Below are 23,912 nucleotides of genomic sequence, written 5' to 3'. Positions count from 1 at the left end.
CCTCCTTTTATTTATATCAAATCATTATATCAAATCAAGTTTATAGGACAAATGTCTTCTATAAATTGAAAGTTGTAAAAAAACAAAGAAAGATAAATATCAAATACACAGTGTTAAGACATTTTTTGATTGGTTGAGGTAAAATCGATATGGCCTTTTAAAAGACATATTAAACGTGCAGATTGATTTTCTGGTTATAGAGTTGCTACACAAAAACTTTACACGTTAATAGTTTATCATCAGAGCTTTTCAATACGGATGGACAATCTCTGAAGTGAGAAAAACTTTGCTTCAAAAACATGTGGAACGTTATGAATAAGGAACAAAATATTAAATGGAAATTTTATTTCGATTAATTATGGAAATAAGTCACGAAACCTGTCATTGGTTTACTTTTTGCAGCAATGTTTTACGTAAAAAAAAAAACAATTACAACACTGTGGGCTAGAATTGAATCAAGACAAAAGTAAGTGCCGAGCCCTGGGACCTATGTATGGTGAAAATAGACATAAAACCATGATGATTCCAGGTAAAATCAAAATATTTCAGCGGGGTCTTTTTGTTTTATTTCAATTTTAAGTTCTGAAAAAAAATTGAAAAAAATTTGAAAATCTTTAATAAAAAACAAACAAAAACTGTTTTTCGAAATTTTTTTTCCCTAAAAGATACAAACAACTTATATACATACTATAAGCTTTAAAAAAATCAAAATTTTCAAATTTAGGACTGCCTTTCCAAGGTTAGAAGAAAAATCCTAACAACGAATTCTAACATATTTCTGATCAACATAGCAATTAAACGTCTTTTGCTAAATCTTTAACATCAAAATTAAATAGCACTTACTAAAGACTTTTTTTCATTTAAACTTATACTTTTTACATTATTTAACTTTTAAGATTGTGTTTTTTTAAAGAAAGGTTGCGTGATTTTTTTTCTCATAATTAATTTATCTTAATATGCTGCATTATAAGTGACTGACATTGTAGGCTGTGATGGCTTAGAAAACTCAATACCAGTTTTGTTAGCCCAGGCCATCGGCCCCTCGGGGCCTACAAAACTAGTTTTAATCTTTTTATTTTTATTTTACTATCTGCTAAAAGCTGTCTATAATCCCATACAATAAATAACTATTAAACATACCAATTAAAGTGAAACAGGGATCTTAAGGGATAAGACAAAGGATGATAAATTGATTACTCCTTCTGTAGATTAATATTATTGGTTAAAAAGTTTGGACTTTGCATGTTTGAACCATCAAATCATTAATCAATTCATAAATTATCAATAAAACATACCAAGACTAATAGTATAAACCAAACAATCAAGATGAAAAATAAAGTTCCCAAAGTTTTTGAACCAATGAATGAGAAAATATTTAAAAAGAACTTTGGGTACCAGCAAATTTTACATTCCAATGTCCCCTTGATCCATATTAAATCTACCATTTCATTAATTGAAGGATTTATTTATCAGTATAATTAATATTAATTTAATTGTAAACAACAAAACAACAGGGAAGAAGGGGACATAAGAACTGTAAAGATTCTTAGAAATAGGAAAAGTTTTCTTTTGTGTGGACACTGCTAGTTTGAACCATCCAATTAAGATTTAATAAAAGACCAGTTAACTAATTAGATAACGTGTCTATAAAAACTTTTGGTACCAGTATAATTTATAGTCACATGCCATACTCGGCGAGGGTGAGGTAATAAAGAGTAGCTCACTTGTGACAGCGGGTCAAGGTATAATATACTTGAGCGTGGAGCTTAATAGCCCTAGTGGCTAAACAAAAGTGTTTCATCCTTCTTCATTACTACTTAGGTCCAAACACTAAGAAACAATGGCTACACAAACAAATAAACAGTCACATTTTTCCTCCCTTCTTGCCGATTTGCATGTATTTATCATGTATAAAATCAATTATTTATCATACATTTGGAGGTAGGGGGCTTTGGACTGTTTATAACACTAGTCTAAAAAGTTCTATAATAATAATTTATTATTCGTTGGCTTATATTTTAGTAAAAATATTTTGTTTTGTTTATTCTAGGTTTTTTAAAAATGAAACTTATATGGAATGTGTCCCAGAAATAGAGAGGACAATTGACTGTTTAATACACTAGTCTCCAAACTTTATAAAGACATTTCTTATTCTTTGACTTAACAACTATGGGTACTTTTGAATAGTTTTGTTTTTGTCTGTTTCCAGGGGAAATTTAATTTGTATAGCAGCTATTCAAGACAGACGGCTGCATTTTTTGTGAAGATTCCCTAAACAATTTACTTTGTATATCAGTCAAGGTCTATAAATATTAAAATTATAAAATACGCAAGAAAGGTTTCAGGATTTAAAGAAATTCTTTTTAAAACTGCTTGTCCATATTCCCATCTCATCCATGTTATTGATGTTGTCATCCTTGTTTCTTTCTTTCAGGGATCTTAAGGGATAAGACAAAGGACAATAAAGTGATACATGTAGATTTCCACAAATTATGACAAGGAAACTAACCATTTCTTATAGTAAAATTATTGTTTGATTATATGTTTGTAAAATATTAGTTTGAAACCATTCCATTAATTTTAGTAAAAGTACACAATTTTTTTGAGCTAACGTGGGTACTGGTGTGATTTACATCCCAATGTCCCCTCCCTCTTATAATTAGCAAAATAAATTTTAAAACGGCATTCTGCTTTTCAAAACAGGATATTTAAATAATTTGTATGATAGAACAAAAGATCCTAAAACTCTAGACAAAAAGTAACAGGATGTCTTTCTGTCTATATATAAGTGTATGTTTAACGAAGGAGGGAGGGAGTGAACTGGACATAGAATTGTAAATCATATCCAAAGTTTTATAAACACATTTTCTCATCCTTTTGATAATTTATGAATTGATTAATGATTTGATGGTTCAAACATGCACAGTCCAAACTTTTTATCCAATAATATTAATCTACAGAAGGAGTAATCAATTTATCATCCTTTGTCTTATCCCTTAAGATCCCTGTTTCACTTTAATTGGTATGTTTAATAGTTATTTATTGTATGGGATTATAGACAGCTTTTAGCAGATAGTAAAATAAAAATAAAAAGATTAAAACTAGTTTTGTAGGCCCCGAGGGGCCGATGGCCTGGGCTAACAAAACTGGTATTGAGTTTTCTAAGCCATCACAGCCTACAATGTCAGTCACTTATAATGCAGCATATTAAGATAAATTAATTATGAGAAAAAAAATCACGCAACCTTTCTTTAAAAAAACACAATCTTAAAAGTTAAATAATGTAAAAAGTATAAGTTTAAATGAAAAAAAGTCTTTAGTAAGTGCTATTTAATTTTGATGTTAAAGATTTAGCAAAAGACGTTTAATTGCTATGTTGATCAGAAATATGTTAGAATTCGTTGTTAGGATTTTTCTTCTAACCTTGGAAAGGCAGTCCTAAATTTGAAAATTTTGATTTTTTTAAAGCTTATAGTATGTATATAAGTTGTTTGTATCTTTTAGGGAAAAAAAATTTTGAAAAACAGTTTTTGTTTGTTTTTTATTAAAGATTTTCAAATTTTTTTCAATTTTTTTTCAGAACTTAAAATTGAAATAAAACAAAAAGACCCCGCTGAAATATTTTGATTTTACCTGGAATCATCATGGTTTTATGTCTATTTTCACCATACATAGGTCCCAGGGCTCGGCACTTACTTTTGTCTTGATTCAATTCTAGCCCACAGTGACAAAAGAAAAACAAATCTATCTTTCAACCGATTTCGCTTCTATCAAGATTGCTTCTCATGAAAACTGATTCATTTTTGAAATGGAAAAAAATCCTATTGTGTAATGACATAAAAATAAAATAAGTTAAATTGAAATGGAGTTTATCTCGTTTTATGATAAAAATGTTTGCCCTTTAAAGGGCGTCAGGTACAATGTAGCATAAAAAATATCAGAAAATGGTTAAGCCTTGGACTTCTCAGATTTCTTGGGTAGAAGAACAGCCTGGATATTGGGTAGAACACCTCCCTGGGCGATGGTCACGCCACTGAGCAGTTTATTTAACTCTTCGTCATTGCGGATGGCGAGCTGAAGATGTCTGGGGATGATTCTGGTCTTCTTGTTATCCCTAGCAGCATTACCAGCCAACTCTAGGACCTCAGCAGCCAGGTATTCCATAACAGCTGCCATGTAGACTGGGGCACCAGCTCCAACACGCTCGGCATAGTTACCCTTTCTCAGCAGACGGTGAATACGGCCGACCGGAAACTGAAGACCGGCACGGCTTGACCTGCTCTTGGCCTTTCCCTTTACCTTGCCTCCTTTTCCACGACCAGACATGATAAGTTGGGTTTAGGTTTTGAAAGTATCAACTTGACTGAAATATAAGCATATATTACAACTATTTATATCCAACAAAAATGGGTGGGTAGTGGTTAGGTGAGCAATTTATGCGAGCTATCTGGTACCTTAATGGATTAGCAACTCCACCCACTAAGTGTGAAAATTCTAAAAGGGGTATTTTCACGAAATACATTTAAGCTTAAAATTTTCAGTCATAGTAATTAAAAAAAAAAATTTAACAATATTTTTAATCATGCAATAGAATGGTAAACATGATTACAGTGGACATACGATCGTTCTAAATACTAAAAAGCTGTTATGTTTCATCCCAGACTAAAGCCTACCAGAGGCGTTCAGAAGGAGGGTTTAATCAACCCATGACAAAATTAATGATGTGAACACCCTCTTCTGACAGTATAATAAAGCCCCTCTTATTATCTCTATTACATCCATCGGTAATTTTGATTTAAGGGGAATGTAAAAATATTTTGGGTGTACGAAACCACCCTGGTAAAACCCTTTGCACGCCACTGATCCTTACTGTTGTGGGAATGATTGTTAGAGTTTCAGACATATTATTCAGCTAATCAAACCGCTCATTTAATAACAGATTAAGACACACTCATTGCCAAAAAAGGGGTAGTTTCATGAAATGCATTTGAACTTAGTGAACCGCATATTATTTCCTAGTTAATGTGTTAAACTACATTTTTATGGCATATATGATATATTTGAAAGAATTTAAATTTTCTACCACGTAGTTTTTAAAATATCAAGACTTGAAATAGTCTTTTTGTGATATATGCAATTTTAAAAGGCGATTTTCAAGTCGTGATATTTTAAAAACTACGTGGTGGAAAATTGAAATTCTTTCAAATATATGCCTTAAAAATGTTGTTTAACTAATTAACCAGGAAAAGATATGCGGTTCACTAAATTGAGTTCAAGTGCATTTCTAAAACTACCCCTTTGCAAATATTTTATACCTTCTTGAACAAAATCAGAAAGTTTTGTAAACATTTTCTGTTAATAAAAATCTGAAAAAAATATGTACATTATTTTTGAAAATCAACAGATATATAAATGGTAGGTTAGTTTTATAGTAATCAGATAACAAACAAAAAATATAAGGTAAAAACAAAATTACTAAGATGTCATATGTAAATAATTGAGTACTGATTTAAGTTTAACAACGATGACAACATCCATAAACGCGAAGCTCTAAAAAGCAGAGGGTAGAACAAAAGAACATTATTAAGTTCCAGGACAAACGCAGGAGTTCCAAACGTCGGAGTGGACAAACGCAGGAGTGTTAAAATATTAATTTAATTTAGTATTTCTATACAGATTAGGTTAGGTTAAGATATGAATATAATTGTACAAATAAGCCCCCAGCAAGGGTTTGACATTTAAAAAACCTATAAGATGGCCTACAATAGGTTAGGTGACCACTCCGAAGTTTGGGACTCCTGTGTTTGTCCTAGGACCAATTAACACTTTTATTATCAGAACCTCATAGACAGAATGTTGAAAAAATATGAATGCAATTGTATATAACTTTGTTGCAAAACTGCGTAAATACAGGATACTAATTGAGGTATTAATTAGATTTTAAGGACTTGATTAAAGAGATGCTTTCCTTAGGAAATATAGTCACAAAAATTAGATGAGCAGGTTAATGATTTCATACAATAATTGCTGTCAAAAAAGTTCAAATCATCTTGTTCAAATGGACATAACTTAAGTATACATAATATATTATACACATGAATGAACATGCAAAGTTTGAAATCATTATGAGAATCAGAGCTATCCGTTACGGATGGACGGACGGGCGTACAGAAAGACATACCGACCTTAATCATAGAAAATCTTAGCTTTTAAATATATAGTAAAAACAAAAATATGTCACATAAAAAATTAACTACGAAAAAAGTCAGTATAAATAAGATGAATAATACTTAAAATATTTCAACGTTTAATCTTCAGTCTAAAAAGTGAAAAAAAATATGCAACTCTGTTAAAGGATCTTGTCCTAAGTTCAACTTTTTTTATCAGTTCAAAAATCGGATATTTTTAAAATAAACATGAAATAGTTAAAACAAGACTTGTCATCATTAAAACTAGGTAATGCATTTTTGAGAATGAATAATATAACTGTCCTTTTGTGTACACAGTACAGACATACAAATCTGGCACTTAGAATGCCTATGGCTATAAAGTACTATCAGATACTTTCAATGTCCATTTAAAAATGGAGGACATCCGTAAAATTTCTTATACACAGAATACAGACACTTTCTACTAATTTGGCAGATACACATACAGTTACTTCATAAATAAACTGAAAATTATATTCTAATGCTTTTAAAGATAAAATAGAACGTAATATCAGATGAAAATCGGATAAAATTTCTTAATCTTTAGGTATGCTTTTTTTCTTCAAGAAAACATGTAATGAGTTTGATTGAAGAAATCTTTTTTTTCGCACATTAAAGTTTTTATTTCCTTCCCGCCTTTTTCTTCTTGACGCATTTGGCTTTGTGGCTGTTCCAATCGAATTTCTGACATTGTTTAGAGCAGTAGAAAACTTTACTGCACGCGCTGCACTTGTTTGTGGCTGATTTCAAGCACCAACACATGTCACAGATATTTGACTCCTTTGGCAAATGCTTTCGTATTTGCTCTGCTATATTAGCAGAATGGCTATCTGTATAGAACTTAAAAAATAAGTTGTTGACTGAGCTTTCATTTTTACTTTCCTCCTCCTTCTTATGTCTGACAAAAAATGCATTCTCACAGCAAGTGGGTGTTGCATTGTAGCGTAGGAGCAAAGACATAATCATGGCACAGTTCTCCTTACCATCTTGGTAAAAATCACACACATATGACAGAATACTCATCCCAAATAACGATGTGAGAAGATTTGGGTCTGCTCCATGTTTCAGCAGTATTTGCATTATTTTTATGCAATCCACTGGGTCCTGTTCGGTGGCATGAAATAATCCCGTGAGTCCGGCAATATCATAAGCATTGGGATCAGCTCCTAGTTCCAGAAGTTTGTTGAGTATCTCAAACTGTCTGTCCTCATTGGCTCCATGGTACATTGCTCGGATTTCTCGCTTTTGCAATGGAGATATCCATCCATTGCGCTCAACTCGAACCATATTACGTCCAATAATAGGAGCCATAATAATGCTGTACTGACCATATCCTTCGCGGCGTTTTAATGTTTTATCAAGCTCTTCTGGCGTTAGATTTTCAATGTGTTGGATAAATTCAGTATAATTGCCAAAAAACATGTGAAAAAATAGTTCACTGTAGTAACCCATCCCGACTGGATTGTACCTGGCGCCTGGAAGGTCAACACCATAGGCTATCAGGTGAGTCCACAGGTTAATTTGTCGAACACCTGACCGCCCTGGCAGCTGCATAACCACAGGATTCTCGTAACCCTCCTTTGGTGGATTTTTTCTCAGCTCTGGTACCAATTTATTTGTCATGTAGGCACACCAACATTCTGAGAGAAAGGAGTCAAGTTGATTTATTTCACCTGCATCCAGATCTTTATAGTCGAGAAATGTGCCAATGCAGAATGGAATCTCGTTGTAGTCTAAAGGTTTGTAGTTTCTTGTAATTTTTGTCAGTTTCATGTATAGTTCTAGGAAAGATTTGACGTCAAAGCATTCGAGCCACATTTCAAATTCCATTTCTGAGGATTACTCTGCGTAATTATGTCCCAGCAAGGCACCTATAAAAGTTTTTTTTAAAGATTAAATAGTACACATCCAAAATTTTCAGATTTAAATCATAGGGAACTATGCACCAACGACCGTGGCCCATCACGTAGCGCATCCGCTCGTCGTTGGGGGGGAGGGATATGTTCGAATTTAAGTCTCAGACTGCGTCATAACTATAGACGTTAAAAATGGTTAAGGGGTGTATATTCTGCACAAGATTTTTTTTTCTTCCCAGACTACAATTTTTTAAATTTTTTTACCTCCTAGTCTTTTCTAGCAAGGAACTTTTTTAGAACTCTTTATTTTATTCATATTATGCTCCCTTCCACATATTTTTTAGTTTTTTTTTCACCAAAGAGAGGAAAAAAATAAAAATAGACATTTTGTGACTGAATATCATCAAATGTTTTGTTGAGTTCAAACGGCTATGACACAAAAGTAAACTTTTTTGATGAAAAATGTTAATTTAGTAAATGGATGGTAACTTTCAGTTTATTTTTATAATTTATAGCATTTGATTATATTTTGGCGTATCATTTTAGTTTTGAACTCAACAAAACATTTGATGATATATCGTCAAAACATGCTTAACATTTTAAAGTTTTAATTACAGAAAACAGTGGTGAAACTTGATTGTTCACCAAAAACCTTTATAATCACTTCTGGAAGGTGCTTAGAATCAATTGCCCTTGTACGTTTATAGTCCCCTTTCAGTAAAATACCTTTGCAAATATTTTGACAACAGATTTCAGATTTTTTTGGCACTTCTTGTTGTCTTTCAATTAGATTAAAACATTTTCTAAAGTCTGAAAAAAAAATATTAGGTAGTTTACATAAAAACCCTTGCCTTTGTGAAATGAAGAAAAAACATACCAAAACTTACATTTTATCCAAATAATAAATTGTGATTACAGTACTCATAAAGGTTTCTTTTGAGAACCCAACTAAAATCAATAAATATAATATATCTTGATGAATATGATGACAGAGGGTGGGGTGACGCTTCGGGTACAAGTCCTCTCCCCATTACCTTTGAAAACACTCATTCATTTTCAATTGCAGTGTAACGCGCTCAATCGCTTAGAGTAACCAACATCCATCATACAACCAACCCTTTGATTGCGTGACCCTTGTCTTAGAAGTCCTAACTGTGCAATGTGCATGGTAATGAGTTGCGCCTGTTTAGGGCCAAAACATCCCCCCCTACTCTAATTATTTGTCAGGCATCTGACATGGCAGTAGTGGGAAACTTTTTTAATGTGTTTAGTTATGACGCAGTGTCGGACCGAGATTCGAACTTAATGTCTCTATTAGCATAACTAACAAACTGACGGGCGGACAGTCACACTTGGGAAGCGTCATTACAGAAGTCCACAAGGCTATAGAAATAACAAGAAAGCATTGAATTTTTTTCTTCAAATTGGTGGAATAAGTGAACACTAGATACCTTTTTTATAAAAAGGCATAAACCTACTTATAATACTTTAATGCCAACATTTACCTGTATACTTTTAGCGAGGATTACAATATCCATAAGTAGCGAAGCACATAAAAAATGGATTAATATACGGACACGGGAATGAATTGACCCTACCCAATGAAGAGAATAAGATATTGATTATATAGTGAGGGAGCCTCCTTTTTCATTATGCTTTCACTAACATTTTAAACATATCACTTAAATAAGTGTGAATATAAAATTTTTAAAAATTTTTCAAAAATATTTCTAAGAGGAGAACGCATATTTTTTTACTTTTTCTTTTAAAATAATAAATTGGGTTATTAAATTCGAATCTTCCCTCCTCAAGTGCCCCTAGGGGCATAGCCGCTAATCCCTGATAAACTAACAACTGGAGTAATTTGCAAAAAAAAATATTTCAATTATTCTTGGGGATAAAATTATTCCTTGAAAAAATGAAGATTTTGAAACCGATAAAAAAATTTGAGGTTATAAAAACATGGGTACCAGAATAATTTCCGTCCTAATAACCTTCTTGTATAGACAATAGACACCTACAAAGGTGAACCCAAAACTTTCCTTTTGTAACAGATGCCTAACCCTTGATGATAATTGAGACATTAATTTCAAACATGGCATGGTGCTCACTGTTACTGTTACAATATAGAAAGCATAGTAACTCAAATATTGGTTAAGATGTTAAACGCGAAGTATCAAGAATTAATTTTTGATTCTTTTCTAATATGAAAAATTTATTAGAATAGGTGAAGACCATAACCCTTCACTATCTATGCATGAAAAGATCTTTGCAGTTTAACTTGATAAACTTACATACACAAATTCCAGGGATACACGGGAAATATTCTCATTGGTAAATATGGTTGGCTCTATAAAGAGCCGTTAATCCTTCGTCTTGGGCAAAATCAAATAACTTAGGCACGTTCTCCACGGATTCTCCTGGCGAGCTGGATGTCCTTGGGCATGATGGTTACTCTCTTGGCGTGGATGGCGCACAGGTTGGTGTCCTCAAAGAGACCAACCAGGTAGGCCTCGCTAGCCTCCTGCAGAGCCATGACAGCGCTGGACTGAAATCTGAGGTCAGTCTTGAAGTCCTGGGCAATCTCCCTGACCAGACGCTGGAAGGGAAGCTTGCGGATCAGAAGCTCAGTGGATTTCTGGTAACGTCTGATCTCACGGAGAGCAACGGTACCGGGCCTGTACCTATGGGGCTTCTTAACTCCACCGGTGGCGGGGGCAGATTTCCTGGCAGCCTTGGTGGCCAGCTGTTTGCGGGGAGCCTTTCCTCCAGTAGATTTACGGGCAGTTTGCTTGGTACGAGCCATGATGAATGATGAAATTCAACTTAACGGTTAACCATAAAATTACTAATTCATTATTTATAGCCCAAACTTAATGATTGTAATTGGTGCAACGGTATGAAGTACGCTACAAAAGGGAAGGTCATTTGATGTATAGGGAAGAAAGAAAGGGAGGGGGAACTCAGTCGGATTGGCGTCGGTGTATAGACATCAATGTTAGGGTGCCTGTGTTGCAAGAGATCAAGTGACGTACAGTCACGGATTACTGTGTCATAGCAGATGTTTGTTTATAATTTGAGGGAAAATTCAAATGATAAAGAAGGCTTACAAACCTGCCAACGTTTTTTCTCAAATCAAGCAAACAATATCCTAAGCGGGCTTTATAATACAATATCCAAATTACAAAGATTACAAATTCAAATGAATGGATAATATAAATATTTAAGTAGTTTATAACTATCAAATCTTTACATAAATGTTCTTTACCCTCTTAATCATGGAAAAATAAACTAATTGCCCTGAATAACAAATTTCTTCGGGTTTATTGAATGAAAATATACAAATCCATAAATCAGACTACATTTAATTAAAAATTTGTAATGTTTATTTTAATTACTTTTAATGGGAAATTACCTTCACAAATCTTTCATTTGATTAGCAACACACAAGTGTTTAAATATAAATATTTAATATGCTGCATAACCATATAAAGAAATGATAATTTAAACTTACTTCGAGTAGAATGATAAAAAAATTTGGGAAGCATTTTCACCAAATATTTTCAAGGGTTTTGATGTAAATTAAAAACTTAAGAAATTAGATTCCATTTTTCCTCTATAACCCTTTCTTTGAGGAACTTTATGTCAGAAAAAAAGGAAAAATGAACAAAAATTTGTTCTAGATATTTGGAATACAAACAGACAACATTTTTTCAACGGTTTTTATAAATTTCCCTCCCTTTTTCTTTTGTATTGTGATAAATATAGAACTTAATCCCTAACAGTCTCTCTTACCAAGCCCCCCCCCCCCCCTACCCAAACACTACTCTATTGTGTGCTTCAAGCATTAATTGTAGTTTAACCTGCGTAGTTGTACTGGATCGTTGAGACTAACATCCAATCAGAGATCGAGGGATCTTTGCGAGTTGACTATAAATATGGCATGTTGGAGTTACTCAAGTCAGTTTCGTTTTTGAAATAAACATAGCAAGATGACCGGCAGAGGCAAAGGTGGAAAAGGACTCGGTAAAGGAGGAGCCAAGAGGCATAGGAAGGTGTTGAGAGATAATATCCAAGGCATTACCAAGCCCGCTATCAGGCGTTTGGCTCGTCGTGGTGGTGTCAAGCGTATCTCTGGTCTCATCTACGAGGAGACTCGTGGTGTTCTTAAGGTTTTCCTTGAGAATGTCATCAGGGATGCTGTTACCTACACTGAACACGCCAAGAGGAAGACTGTCACCGCTATGGATGTTGTCTATGCCCTGAAGAGGCAAGGCCGTACTCTGTACGGATTCGGAGGTTAAACTTACTGCTCATCGGAAACTACAAACGGTCCTATATAGGACCAACCATATCTAACATAAAGAGATTTTAATTTCTAATTTGAACATTCAATAATAACCTAAATCTACCATGTTATAAATACTCTCTAAGCTTTGAAATAACTTATCTTTAAATAAAAACTTTTAATAGTTTGAGCTTAATAGTATAAAATTGTAATAATGCAGTTGGTTTCCTGTGGTAAAAGCTTTGTTCCGAAGTGGTACAAATTGCATAGTATTTTCTAGGCTTGGCAATACTAATCCAAATCCGTTTTTAATAGCGGGTTCGGATTCTTAATTGTAGGCTAAAGTTAGCTTCGAGTTTTACCTTTCAATCCCCAACAATAATTAGAAGAAAAGCTACTGTGAAAAAATGAAAAAACGCAGCTTTAAATTCTTCCCAGTTTACGGTAAAATTAAATCCCTTAATTTATTTTTTTTAAAAGCCTTTTAAAATATTGCTAGAATCCAGAATCCGCTTTATTTATAGAATCCGAACCCGGTCCAAAAATTAGATGGACTGCCAACCCTAGTATTTTCAGAATTTCAATAACCTATTATGAACAAAAACTAAGATTGTTCACTGAACAAATCAAGGATTCGTTACATGCACTCCAATAAACTATCCCTTTCATAAAATAATGTCCAGATCCAAAAGAGTATTTAAGGTCACATTTGTTTTAAGTTCTTATCGCAAGGATTTCAAAATAATTATAAGCATTTCGTATCTAGTGCAGTTCACACTAAATTGTTCCTATGCTCTCCAACGGTTGCCAGCTGCAACGCGGCTGAATGTACATTTTATGCCCACACATCGAAAAGTACGGCACGAGAAGCCTTAAAAATAATCTGAAATAGCCAAGATCCAAAAGTGCACAGGGAAAGCTTTTTCGCTCATTAATATGCGCTGCGAGTTAACTGCATTTTCGAGAAATGGCTATTCCAAATTGCTTGTAGGCATTCTTTTATTGTTCTTCAAACGTAAGTTTCCTCCCTCCATTGTTTAAAGCTGTGTTAACTACTCAAGGAATGATCCTTTACCTAGCTAAATTTTTACCTTATTTTTAATTCGTTTCTACATTTATATTTGTTTTCTAGCAAGGTTTTCATTTTGAAATCTGAAATGTTAACAGTTTAGTTAGTGTTAAAAATAATAGGTATATTGGATGGAAATTCATGATCATTATTAGTAACAGGAGGGGCAAGTTTTGCAGAATCCATTATAAACATCAGGGAGGCAAGGGACATTGGGCTGTTAATTAAGCTGATACTATAACCCCTTTACCTTTTTCGGTAACTCTAAAACTTCGAGTACTTAATCTAAATTTTGACTGGTTAGTTCAAGACTGCCGCTGTCCAAACGTTTCAACCATTAATATAACTGATGCCTTTTTGAAATGAAAAAAAATTGCTATACTTTCGTATATAGACGTACATACTTAAACATGTAAAATAGTTATTTATCGCATCGTATTATAAACAGCTTTCCGCGAATTTTAAAAATGTACAATTATGATATTAAAACCAGTTTTGTTAGCCGCGAACTGCCGAAGGGACATACAAATGACGAGAAAAAATGCATAAAAAGGTTGTATCTATAACATAAATTTAACTTGTTAGAAACAATGGATCTCTTAAAATACTGAGGCATTTCAGGAGAATAGGTCTTGTGGAAGATTCTATTGACCTGAAAATTTTCTTAGTGTCACTTGCTTACGTCCCGAATATGCAGGGGAGGCTAGTAAATATCCTAACACCAAGACATTTTGGTATAAAGCTCTCATATATTTATAGTAAGTTAACTTGTTAATTATAATCCTAAGCTATTCTATGATCTTCAGATTATTAAGTTGATTAGGCTCTACAAACAAAGTGATGCATCTCTATAAACCTAGTCAAAATAATGTGAGGTTTTCAAATTGAAAAACTAAGTGAGTTTTTAAGTTTTACCAATAAAATATGATATCCTAACAATGTCAAACTATTTCCATAGCCTTTATATACAAGATTTAATATAAGACTGTAGGAGCAAGAATCTCAGCAAAGATAAATATGGTTGGTCCTGTATAGGACAGTTTGTTCCTTTGGGTAGATGAGATGGTCGAATTACTTGGAGCTAGTGTACTTGGTGACAGCCTTGGTTCCCTCAGAGACGGCGTGCTTGGCCAACTCTCCGGGCAAAAGAAGCCTGACAGCAGTCTGGATCTCCCTGGAGGTGATGGTGGACCTCTTGTTGTAGTGAGCCAGACGGGAAGCCTCGGCAGCAATGCGCTCAAAGATGTCATTGACAAAAGAGTTCATGATGCTCATGGCCTTGCTAGAGACACCAGTGTCAGGGTGCACCTGCTTCAACACCTTGTAGATGTAGATAGCATAGGACTCCTTCCTTCTCAGCTTTTTCTTCTTCTTGTCTCCCTTGGCAATGGCCTTCTGTGCCTTGCCAGACTTCTTGGCAGCCTTTCCAGAAACTTTGGGGGGCATGTTGATGTAGATTGATAATCTACTTCAAATATGAAATCTCCTTGTATTTATACTCCCTCCGTGTTCTATAACTATGAATTAATACCGCCTTCTTTTCTTAATCCTTATGAAATCTGAGGCAAGGGCAGGTAAAACTTTTCGTTGTCTACAGATATAACATAAGGGGGGGGGGGGGGGGGGGTAATATCACACAATACTATATAATACCGTGCGTCTGTTGTACTGACACGACCAAACAACCCCCCCCCCCGCAAAATATTGCGGTAGAAATGCAATTTTCTATAAAGATAAAGTAGCCTAAGCGAGAACAAACTTAATTAAGTCAAATTAGACAAAATATAATAAAAATGTTTTTAAAAAGCTAAAAGTGAGCATGTTTTAAATGGACGTACATACTTTCTGGTAACGATTATAGAGTTGCTACTCATCCTACATTATTGCAATTTTAACATTTACGATAAGAGCAATCCGTCACTTATGGATGGACGGACGAATAGACTCTAATTATGGAAAAGCTTCAAACAAATTTTAAAGTTTAAATTTTGAAAACGGAATATTTATTTCAATACAATCTAGAAAAATAAGCTTAAAAAAGTTTGTTCTCGCTTTGTCCTAAATTCAAGCTTTGTATGTGGGTACCAGCCGGTACGTAGTTATATCCCTTTAAATTTGAAATGGCTTGGGTTCATATCCGTTTTGTCTTTTTTCTTTTGGCGCCATTGCTACTTTCAAATTGAATCTGTAACAAAGAAATATATGAAATATAAAAAGTTTCAACTGAATTTACAGTTTTAAAAGTTGATTAAACAAGTATTACAACATTCATGAAAGCGAAGCACTGAAACTGAAGAAAAAAGTAACTTTTATCATAGTGTCAGAACGGAATAAGCAGAATATAAATGTACAAATCGAAACAAAATTGAAGGTTTTGTTACAAGATACTGTTCAAGGATATATTACTTACATTTTTAGGACTTGATTATAAGTGCTTTGCTCAAAATATTGTACTATGTTGTCCTAGGAATCAGTATTAAAAAAATCATAAAATAGAATAATTACGTCACTAAAGTTTTTTTTGTAAAATAAATTAAAACTCTGTTTTAAATGGACGAATGGACATTCTGGTAACGATTAGAGTAAATAGGTTTTCTATATCATACCCAATTATTACAAGAATAGCCAAGTTTGAAATCGATAGGACAATTTTAACATGCCTAAATTAATGCATTTTATTTAAGTGTTAGTTGCTTCACCCCTTACAATGTATTGTACAAGGGCACGTGAGGTCAGATAAAAAGCCCAAATTCACCCAATTGCTAAAGCTTCCCGAAAGAAAAAAACCTATTCGAACTAACTATTACAGTGATTTTTAGTTTCCACCAAGAAAAAAGGGGTAAGGAGGGGTAGGAAAATATCATAAAACCATCCCAAGAATAAGTAAGCCTAATACCATCTCGGGACTAATAAAATAAAGATTCTCTGAAATGGAGAACTCCATTGTTTTATTAATTAAATCTTAAGTTAAGACAAAAATCCTTCATACTTTATAGAAAAGGACTGTTATTTCTTGGTTTCCAATTGAAAAATATCAATAACTAGTTTGTAAATAATCAAATGTATGATAAGATTTGTGTATGGATCTTTTCTAAAAACAAAAAGACAACAGTATAAACTTTGGAGAGTTTAGGCTCCTAACATGTTTGAAGTTGGTATTTTTATCATCAATAAAATACCTATTTGTTTTAAAAAATAAAATTCTAAATCTAACAATGAAATACTCATTTACGTTCTTTGTCAAGTTTCCCGGTAAAAGGCAGGTGAAAGCATTGGAGTAGGAGGGAATATTGATAACGACACGAGAAGGGGGGGGGGGGGGGGGAATTTTGCTCCTTCCAACATGGGGTGGGTTGTCAATGTATAGTAGCAATTCAAAGAGATAAAGGGAAGCAAATATTTATATTTTGTTTTCATATTCGGGTAGGGGTATAAATAAAGAAAAAGATAGATCACTTTTCAGTTTCGAATTTTTGTTCCAAACACCTAACAGATCATCATGTCTGGCCGCGGAAAGGGAGGTAAAGTGAAAGGAAAGGCGAAGTCCCGTTCAAGCAGAGCTGGTCTGCAGTTCCCCGTTGGACGTATCCACCGTCTGCTGAGGAAGGGTAACTATGCCGAGCGTGTTGGAGCTGGTGCCCCAGTCTACATGGCAGCTGTCATGGAATACTTGGCCGCTGAGGTCCTTGAGTTGGCTGGTAATGCCGCCAGAGACAACAAGAAGACTAGGATCATCCCCAGACATCTCCAGCTCGCCATCAGAAACGACGAGGAGTTGAACAAGCTTTTGAGCGGTGTCACCATCGCCCAGGGAGGTGTTCTCCCCAACATCCAGGCTGTTCTCCTCCCCAAGAAGTCTGAGAAGACCAAGGCTTAAATTACAATTGACCGGATTACTGACCACTAAACGCCCTTTTCAGGGCAACAAATTTATATCATTGGAAATAATTCTTTCTAACAATCTAGTTTTATAAATTTACAGGAAACTTCTATAAATATGATTAATTTAACTCGCAACTTTATTCCTAAATATCTGATATAATCATTATTCAAAAAGCTCAGGATATACTTATTTTTAATGCTAATACGACCTTACAATGTATGATTTATAAATACTTTCCAAATTTTACCTCTATACTGGAATCATCGTGCCAAAATTTGCAAAAAGTAGGACAAATTGTATCATTTAAAAGTTATCGTTTAAAACTACCAACAACCTTAAATATGGAAATGGATTATAAGAAGCGAAGCAACAAAATAAAATTTATTGATGGGAATACTGATCAAGAGGAAAAACTTACTTTACTTTTTTAATATGTATACTTAAAAGCATGACTGGCAGATCGACGGACAAAGTAAAATACATATTTGATTTTTATTGGTCTTCACAAAAAGTCCTGCCATCTATCTGAGAAAATAACATTTCTCCCATAGACAAAGGTGGATTATAGAGTAGCCACGCTTTTGCTTTTTATCACCAAGCTAGATTTCAATCTTAATTCTGAAAAAGTATATAAAAGATAGAGTAAAACATAAAAATAAGAAAAACATAAATAAATAAAAATTAACTTATTTCATAAACAGCTAAGAGAAAATTTCCATTCGGTTTTTAATTGTTCTTGAAACTGTCAAGAAAAATAACCTGGAGCATCTCATATTATATGATTTTTTAAAAATCACTGTCACATTGTTTAGATACAATCATTTCATTAAATCCAGGGTTGTATAATATATTCTGCCTAAGACTTATTTTTTTCCCTGCTGCAAAATATTTAATTTCCCCCCGCCCTAGTTTTTCCCCCAAGAAAGGGGGAAAATTGAAAAATATTTCTAGTACTCTTCAGTACCCCTGCTCCAATATTTTTCTAAATATGGTGTAAAAGTATTTTAAGCATAAGATGTATCCTCAAAAAATTAGTCAGCTTTAACAAGAACTTACATCTGCAGAGTTGAGAGCTCCGAGCTTCTCAATCTGTCCTAGGCCGACCTCACCAATGTGTTCTCTTCAGGAGGACCATGAACTTGATGAGGCCGTTGGGGATCCTAGATACCAGCTCGAACATGCGGCCGAGACCATCGTCTTTTTCCGCTTTCAACATCAACTAGAACAATATTTGATTTCATAATCGTTAAAGGGGGGCGTAACTGAAGCTTTTTTGATGCAGGGGGGGGGGGGTTTCTCAGGAACCACTTGATGAACTGTGTAAATTTTTTGGACTTAAGCTTTAATGGGTATGAACATCTTATGGTTTCAAAGTCAACCCCCTACCCCCTAGCCCCACGGGGCTCAAACCCCCCCTAAAAATGAACCTAACCTTAATTTTCTTAGAAACCATTTGACCAATAGAGATGATGTCTTAAACTTAAGCTTTTATAGTTATAAACTAACTTCTAGTTTAGAAGTCACCCTTCTGCCGCCAACCTCTAGCCCTCCGGGGCTCCAAAAAACCCTAAAAAAGAACCTAACCTTAATTTTCTCAGTAACCATTTGACCAATAGAGATGATTTCTTTAACTTAAGCTTTTTTGGTTATAAACTAGCTTTTGGTCTAGAAGTTACCCCCGTGCCGCCAACCCCTAGCTCTCCGGGGCTCCAAAAAACCCTAAAAATGAACCTAACCTAATTTTTCTCAGAAACCATTTGACCAATAGAGATGATTTCTGAAACTAAAACTTTTATGCTTATAAACTAACTTCTAGTTTAGAAGTCATCCCCCTGCTGCTAACCCCTAGCCCTCCGGAGCTCCAAAAAACCCTAAAAATGAACCTAACCTTTATTTTCTTAGAAAGCATTTGACCAATAGAGATGATTTCTTAAACTTAGGCTTTTGTGGTTATAAACTAACTTCTAGTTTAGAAGTTACTCCCCTGCCGCCAACCCCTAGCCCTCCGGGGCTCCAAAAAACCCTAAAAATGAACCTAACCTTAATTTTCTTAGAAAACCATTCGACCAATAGAGATGATTTCTTAAACCTAAGCTTTAATGGTTATAATCTAAATTTTGGTTTAGAAGTAACCCCCCTGCCGCCAACCCCTAGCCCTCCGGGGCTCCAAAAAACCCTAAAAATGAACCTAACCTTTATTTTCTCAGAAACCATTTGACCAATAGAGATGATTTCTTATACTTAAGTTTTTACGCTTATAAACTAACTTCTAGTTTTGTAGTTACCCCCCTGCCGCCAACCACTAGACCTCCTGGGCTCAAAAAACCCTAAAAATGAACCTAACCTTAATTTTCTCAGAAACCATTTAACCAATAGAGATGATTTCTTATACTTAAGCTTTTTTGGTTATAAACTAACTTTTAGTATAGAAGTCACCCCCCCCCCTCTATGCCAACCCCTAGCCCTCCAGGGCTCAAAAAACCCTAAAAATTGACCTAACCTTATTTTTTTCAGAAACTATTTAATCAATAGAGATGATTTTTTAAACTTAAGCTTTTATGCTGATAAACTAACTTATAGTTTAGAAGTCACTCCCCTACCGCAAACCCCTAGCCCTCCGGTGCTCAAATAACTCTACAAATGAACCTAACCTTAATTTTCTCAGAAACTATTTGATTAATAGAGAGGATTTCTTAAACTTAAGCTATAATGCTAATAAATTAACTTCTAGTTTAGTTGTCACCTCCCTGCCGCCAATCCCTAGCCCTATGGGGCTCAAAAAACCCTAAAAACTAGCCTAACCTTAATTTTCTCAGAAACCATTTGATTAATAGAGATGATTTCTTAAACTTAAGCTATAATGCTAATAAATTAACTTTAAGATTAGTTGTCACCTCCATGCCGCCAATCTCTAGCCCTATGGGGCTCAAAAAACCCTAAAAACTAGCCTAACCTTAATTTTCTCAGAAACTATTTGATTAATAGAGATGATTTCTTAAACTTAAGCCAGAATGCTAATAAATTAACTTCTAGTTTAGTTGTCACCTCCATGCCGCTAATTCCTAGCCCTATGGGGCTCAAAAACCCTAAAAACTAGCCTAACCTTAATTTTCTCAGAAACCATTTGATCAATAGATATGATTTCTTAAACTTAAGCTTTTATGCTTATAAATTAACTTTTAGTTTAGAAGTCCCCTCTCCTTGGCTTAAAAAAACCCCTAAAAATGAACCTAACCTTAATTTCTCAGAAACCATTTGATCAATAGAGATGATTTTTTGTGTGTATAAACTAATTTTGTGCAGATATTTTGGATATTTCCGTTAATTTATACATATTATAATTGTCCTATTGATTTTAAACTTTGCATGATAATTTCTATAGAAATTAGGTACAATTTTAAAAACGTAGCTACTCTCTAATCATTAACAGAAAGTCCAAATGTCCATTTAAAACATGCTGATTTTTAAAATTAAGGTTAGGTTTATTTCTAGAGGTTTTTTGAGCCCCTGAGGGCTAGAGGTTTGCGGCAGGGGGTTGACTTCTAAACTATAAGTTTGTTTATAAGCATAAAAGCTTAAGTTTAAGAAATCATCTCTCTTGATCAAATAGTTTCTGAGAAAATTAAAGTTAGGTTCATTTTAAGGGTTTTTGAGCCCCGGAGGGCTAAGGGTTGGCGGCAGGGGGGTAACTTCTAAACTAAAAGTAAGTTTATAAGCATAAAAGCATAAGTTTAAGAAATCATCTCTATTGATCAAATAGTTTCTGAGAAAATTAAGGTTAGGTTCATTTGTAGAGTTATTTGAGCCCCGGAGGGCTAGGGGTTTGCGGTAGGAGAGTGACTTCTAAACTATAAGTTAGTTTATCAGCATAAAAGCTTAAGTTTAAAAAATCATCTCTATTGATTAAACAGTTTCTGAAAAAAATAAGGTTAGGTCAATTTTTAGGGTTTTTTGAGCCCTGGAGGGCTAGGGGTTGGCATAGAGGGGGGGGGGGGGGGGTGACTTCTATACTAAAAGTTAGTTTATAACCAAAAATGCTTAAGTATAAGAAATCATCTCTATTGGTTAAATGGTTTCTGAGAAAATTAAGGTTAGGTTCATTTTTAGGGTTTTTTGAGCCCAGGAGGTCTAGTGGTTGGCGGCAGGGGGGTAACTACAAAACTAGAAGTTAGTTTATAAGCGTAAAAACTTAAGTATAAGAAATCATCTCTATTGGTCAAATGGTTTCTGAGAAAATAAAGGTTAGGTTCATTTTTAGGGTTTTTTAGAGCCCCGGAGGGCTAGGGGTTGGCGGCAGGGGGGTTACTTCTAAACCAAAATTTAGTTTATAACCATTAAAGCTTAGGTTTAAGAAATCATCTCTATTGGTCGAATGGTTTCTAAGAAAATTAAGGTTAGGTTCATTTTTAGGGTTTTTTGGAGCCCCGGGGGGCTAGGGGTTGGCGGCAGGGGAGTAACTTCTAAACTAGAAGTTAGTTTATAACCATAAAAGCCTAAGTTTAAGAAATCATCTCTATTGGTCAAATGCTTTCTAAGAAAATAAAGGTTAGGTTCATTTTTAGGGTTTTTTGGAGCCCCGGAGGGCTAGGGGTTAGCAGCAGGGGGGTGACTTCTAAACTAGAAGTTAGTTTATAACCATAAAAGCTTAAGTTTCAGAAATTATCTCTATTGGTCAAATGGTTTCTGAGAAAAAAAAGGTTAGGTTCATTTTTATAGTTTTTTTTGATTCCCGGAGGGCTAGGGGTTGGCGGCAGGGGGGTGACTTCTAAACCAAAATTTAGTTTATAACCATAAAAGTTTAAGTTTAAGAAATCATGATCTCTATTGGTCGAATGGTTTCTGAGAAAATTAAGGTTAGGTTCATTTTTAGGGTTTTTTTGAGCCCCGGAGGGCTAGGGGTTGGCGGCATGGGAGTAAATTTTAAACTAGAAGTTAGTTTATAACCATAAAAGCTTAAGTTTAAGAAATCATCCCTATTGGTCAAATGTTTTCAGAGAAAATTATGGTTAGGTTCATTTTTAGGGGGTTTTTGAGCCCCGGGGGGCTAGGGGGTGGGGGTAAGGGGTTGACTTTGAAACCATAAGATGTTCATACCCATAAAAGCTTAAGTCCAAAAAATTTACACGGTTCATCAAGTGGTTCCTGAGAAACCCCCCCCCCCTGCATCAAAAAAGCTTCAGTTACGTCCCCCTTATTTGGTATGGATATCATAATATCTCGATATCTGCTTGAATGATTAAGAATCATTATATCCCTACCAAGCAAGATTTGTCTATTTTTTTTAAAGATAGCCCTTCCAGTCTTAGACCCCCCTCCCCTCTACTCGGGCCCATATTTTTTTAAATTAACTTCTTTTTAAAAAAATATATTGTGTTCCAATCACCCCTTTTGTAAAGCCATTTGTAAGTCCATAAAATCTATTTTAAAATATTTTCATTACTAACCTGGAATTCATGTTCAAAAGTCTCTAAGTTTTTTCCTATCAGCACCTAAACAACAGAAAATATCAAAAGTAGAACTTTTAAACAAGGATGACAACATCCATGAGTACCGAAGCTCAAATATTATGAATGGATATCGGGGAAAAGAGGGGTGTCAAGTGAAAAAATCAATTCGCGCATCACTTTACAAGTTAGAAAACACTTTTTAGAAACAGTTAACTGTGGAAGCTTTATACTTGAGTGACAGAAGCTGAATAATTACCTAGTCCTATTACGCCATCTGGAACTACGAGCAATCCTCCAAAATTTAGCTACTAGAGCTATTTTTTCAATTGTCTTGCATATTGTGCTACACATTTGAACTGTCATATTTAAATCTGAAATAAAACTAAATTACAAAGGTTTCGTGAAATTGATGTCTTTGATTCTTAGATGAATTTCGAAAAAATAAATATAAACCACATAGAATGTATATATGTTAATTATATGAAACCTCTGCAATCAAACAATTATAAAAATAGAAAAAGGCGGAAGATACATCAGATTTACAAGAGATAAAATATTCTATATAAACTGACACACCCTAAAACAGTGTATATATTAGATTGATAAACTTCTAGAAGGATATTGTATTAATTATCGATTTTGACAATTGACGAAAAAACATTACAAAAAAATTAGGGTAAGGGGGGGGAAATTTCGGTTTTTTTTCGTTTTTTTTGAAAAGAAATGGGGTAAATATTATCATTTTCAAATGAAACCAAGACCAGTAGAAAGCTTACGGAAAGGACTATCAGGTCCTAAAAGGACATTATCCTAGGACTTTTAGAAGTTGGCCGAAATTGACCGCAAAAAAGTTACCGATATTTCCCCACCACCGGGGGAAATATCGGTAATTTTTTTCAACCTAAAAAAAAATCGATGAAAAACGGCCAAACGGCCAGTCGAACATAAATAATCATAATTAGTATAGGTTATAGGGATTATCCACAAAAAGTTTCATAATGATCGGACTATTCCTTCTATGTTAAAAATGAATTTTTTTGAAAGACGCGAATTTTCGATTTTTTTTTCGAAAATTTTTTTTTTAAAAACTTAAAATTAATATAAGAAAAAAACGTATTTTATTACTTTTTAGGCCTGATCCTAAAAAAGCTCACATTGAA

At 34.2% G+C, this 23,912-nt stretch overlaps 6 protein-coding genes and 1 long non-coding RNA gene across 9 annotated transcripts; 2 read left to right on the top strand and 5 right to left on the bottom strand.

The window, feature by feature from the left end:
• Positions 1-3,857: 3,857 nt before the first annotated feature.
• On the bottom strand, positions 3,858-5,368 carry LOC145315798 (histone H2A). Its single transcript, XM_080155889.1, has 2 exons — positions 5,316-5,368; positions 3,858-4,363 (listed from the first exon to the last, which is right to left on the bottom strand). The coding sequence occupies exon 2, from the start codon at positions 4,324-4,326 to the stop codon at positions 3,949-3,951; it is 378 nt and encodes a 125-aa protein (XP_080012015.1). The 5' UTR covers positions 4,327-4,363; positions 5,316-5,368; the 3' UTR covers positions 3,858-3,948.
• Positions 5,366-8,878, bottom strand: LOC145315796 (uncharacterized). Of its 3 annotated transcripts, none has more exons than XR_013878138.1 (3): positions 8,792-8,878; positions 5,842-8,080; positions 5,366-5,550 (listed from the first exon to the last, which is right to left on the bottom strand). XR_013878138.1 is itself a non-coding variant. In XM_080155888.1 (2 exons), exon 2 carries the CDS (start codon positions 8,037-8,039, stop codon positions 6,831-6,833), a length of 1,209 nt encoding a protein of 402 aa, XP_080012014.1. In that variant the 5' UTR covers positions 8,040-8,080; positions 8,792-8,878; the 3' UTR covers positions 5,366-6,830. The 3 variants fall into 3 exon arrangements, 1 of the variants encoding a protein (XP_080012014.1); XR_013878139.1 differs by having other exon boundaries at positions 5,366-6,289; positions 6,417-8,080; XM_080155888.1 differs by having other exon boundaries at positions 5,366-8,080.
• Positions 8,879-10,409: 1,531 nt separating this feature from the next.
• On the bottom strand, positions 10,410-10,896 carry LOC145318197 (histone H3). Its single transcript, XM_080159538.1, has one exon. The coding sequence runs from the start codon at positions 10,869-10,871 to the stop codon at positions 10,461-10,463; it is 411 nt and encodes a 136-aa protein (XP_080015664.1). The 5' UTR covers positions 10,872-10,896; the 3' UTR covers positions 10,410-10,460.
• Positions 10,897-11,889: 993 nt separating this feature from the next.
• On the top strand, positions 11,890-12,502 carry LOC145318198 (histone H4). The gene has a single exon (XM_080159539.1). The coding sequence runs from the start codon at positions 12,058-12,060 to the stop codon at positions 12,367-12,369; it is 312 nt and encodes a 103-aa protein (XP_080015665.1). The 5' UTR covers positions 11,890-12,057; the 3' UTR covers positions 12,370-12,502.
• A 1,341-nt stretch (positions 12,503-13,843) lies between these two features.
• LOC145315799 (histone H2B-like) lies at positions 13,844-14,985 on the bottom strand. The gene has a single exon (XM_080155890.1). It carries the CDS (start codon positions 14,866-14,868, stop codon positions 14,494-14,496), a length of 375 nt encoding a protein of 124 aa, XP_080012016.1. The 5' UTR covers positions 14,869-14,985; the 3' UTR covers positions 13,844-14,493.
• A 423-nt stretch (positions 14,986-15,408) lies between these two features.
• Positions 15,409-23,140, bottom strand: LOC145315795 (uncharacterized). Its single transcript, XR_013878137.1, has 4 exons — positions 23,009-23,140; positions 22,750-22,794; positions 18,362-18,524; positions 15,409-15,607 (listed from the first exon to the last, which is right to left on the bottom strand). It is a non-coding gene; the product is annotated as an uncharacterized LOC145315795 (long non-coding RNA).
• On the top strand, positions 15,911-17,492 carry LOC145315794 (histone H2A-like). The gene has a single exon (XM_080155887.1). The coding sequence runs from the start codon at positions 16,922-16,924 to the stop codon at positions 17,297-17,299; it is 378 nt and encodes a 125-aa protein (XP_080012013.1). The 5' UTR covers positions 15,911-16,921; the 3' UTR covers positions 17,300-17,492.
• Positions 23,141-23,912: the final 772 nt, after the last annotated feature.

This window comes from Acartia tonsa, chromosome 4 (genome assembly GCF_053477335.1).
Source record: "Acartia tonsa isolate MP-2025a chromosome 4, ASM5347733v1, whole genome shotgun sequence".
In the NCBI taxonomy this organism is placed as follows: Eukaryota; Metazoa; Arthropoda; class Copepoda; order Calanoida; family Acartiidae; genus Acartia; species Acartia tonsa.
Note: the sequence above shows the minus strand (reverse complement) of the source record. Positions and strands in the feature narration are given on the sequence as shown.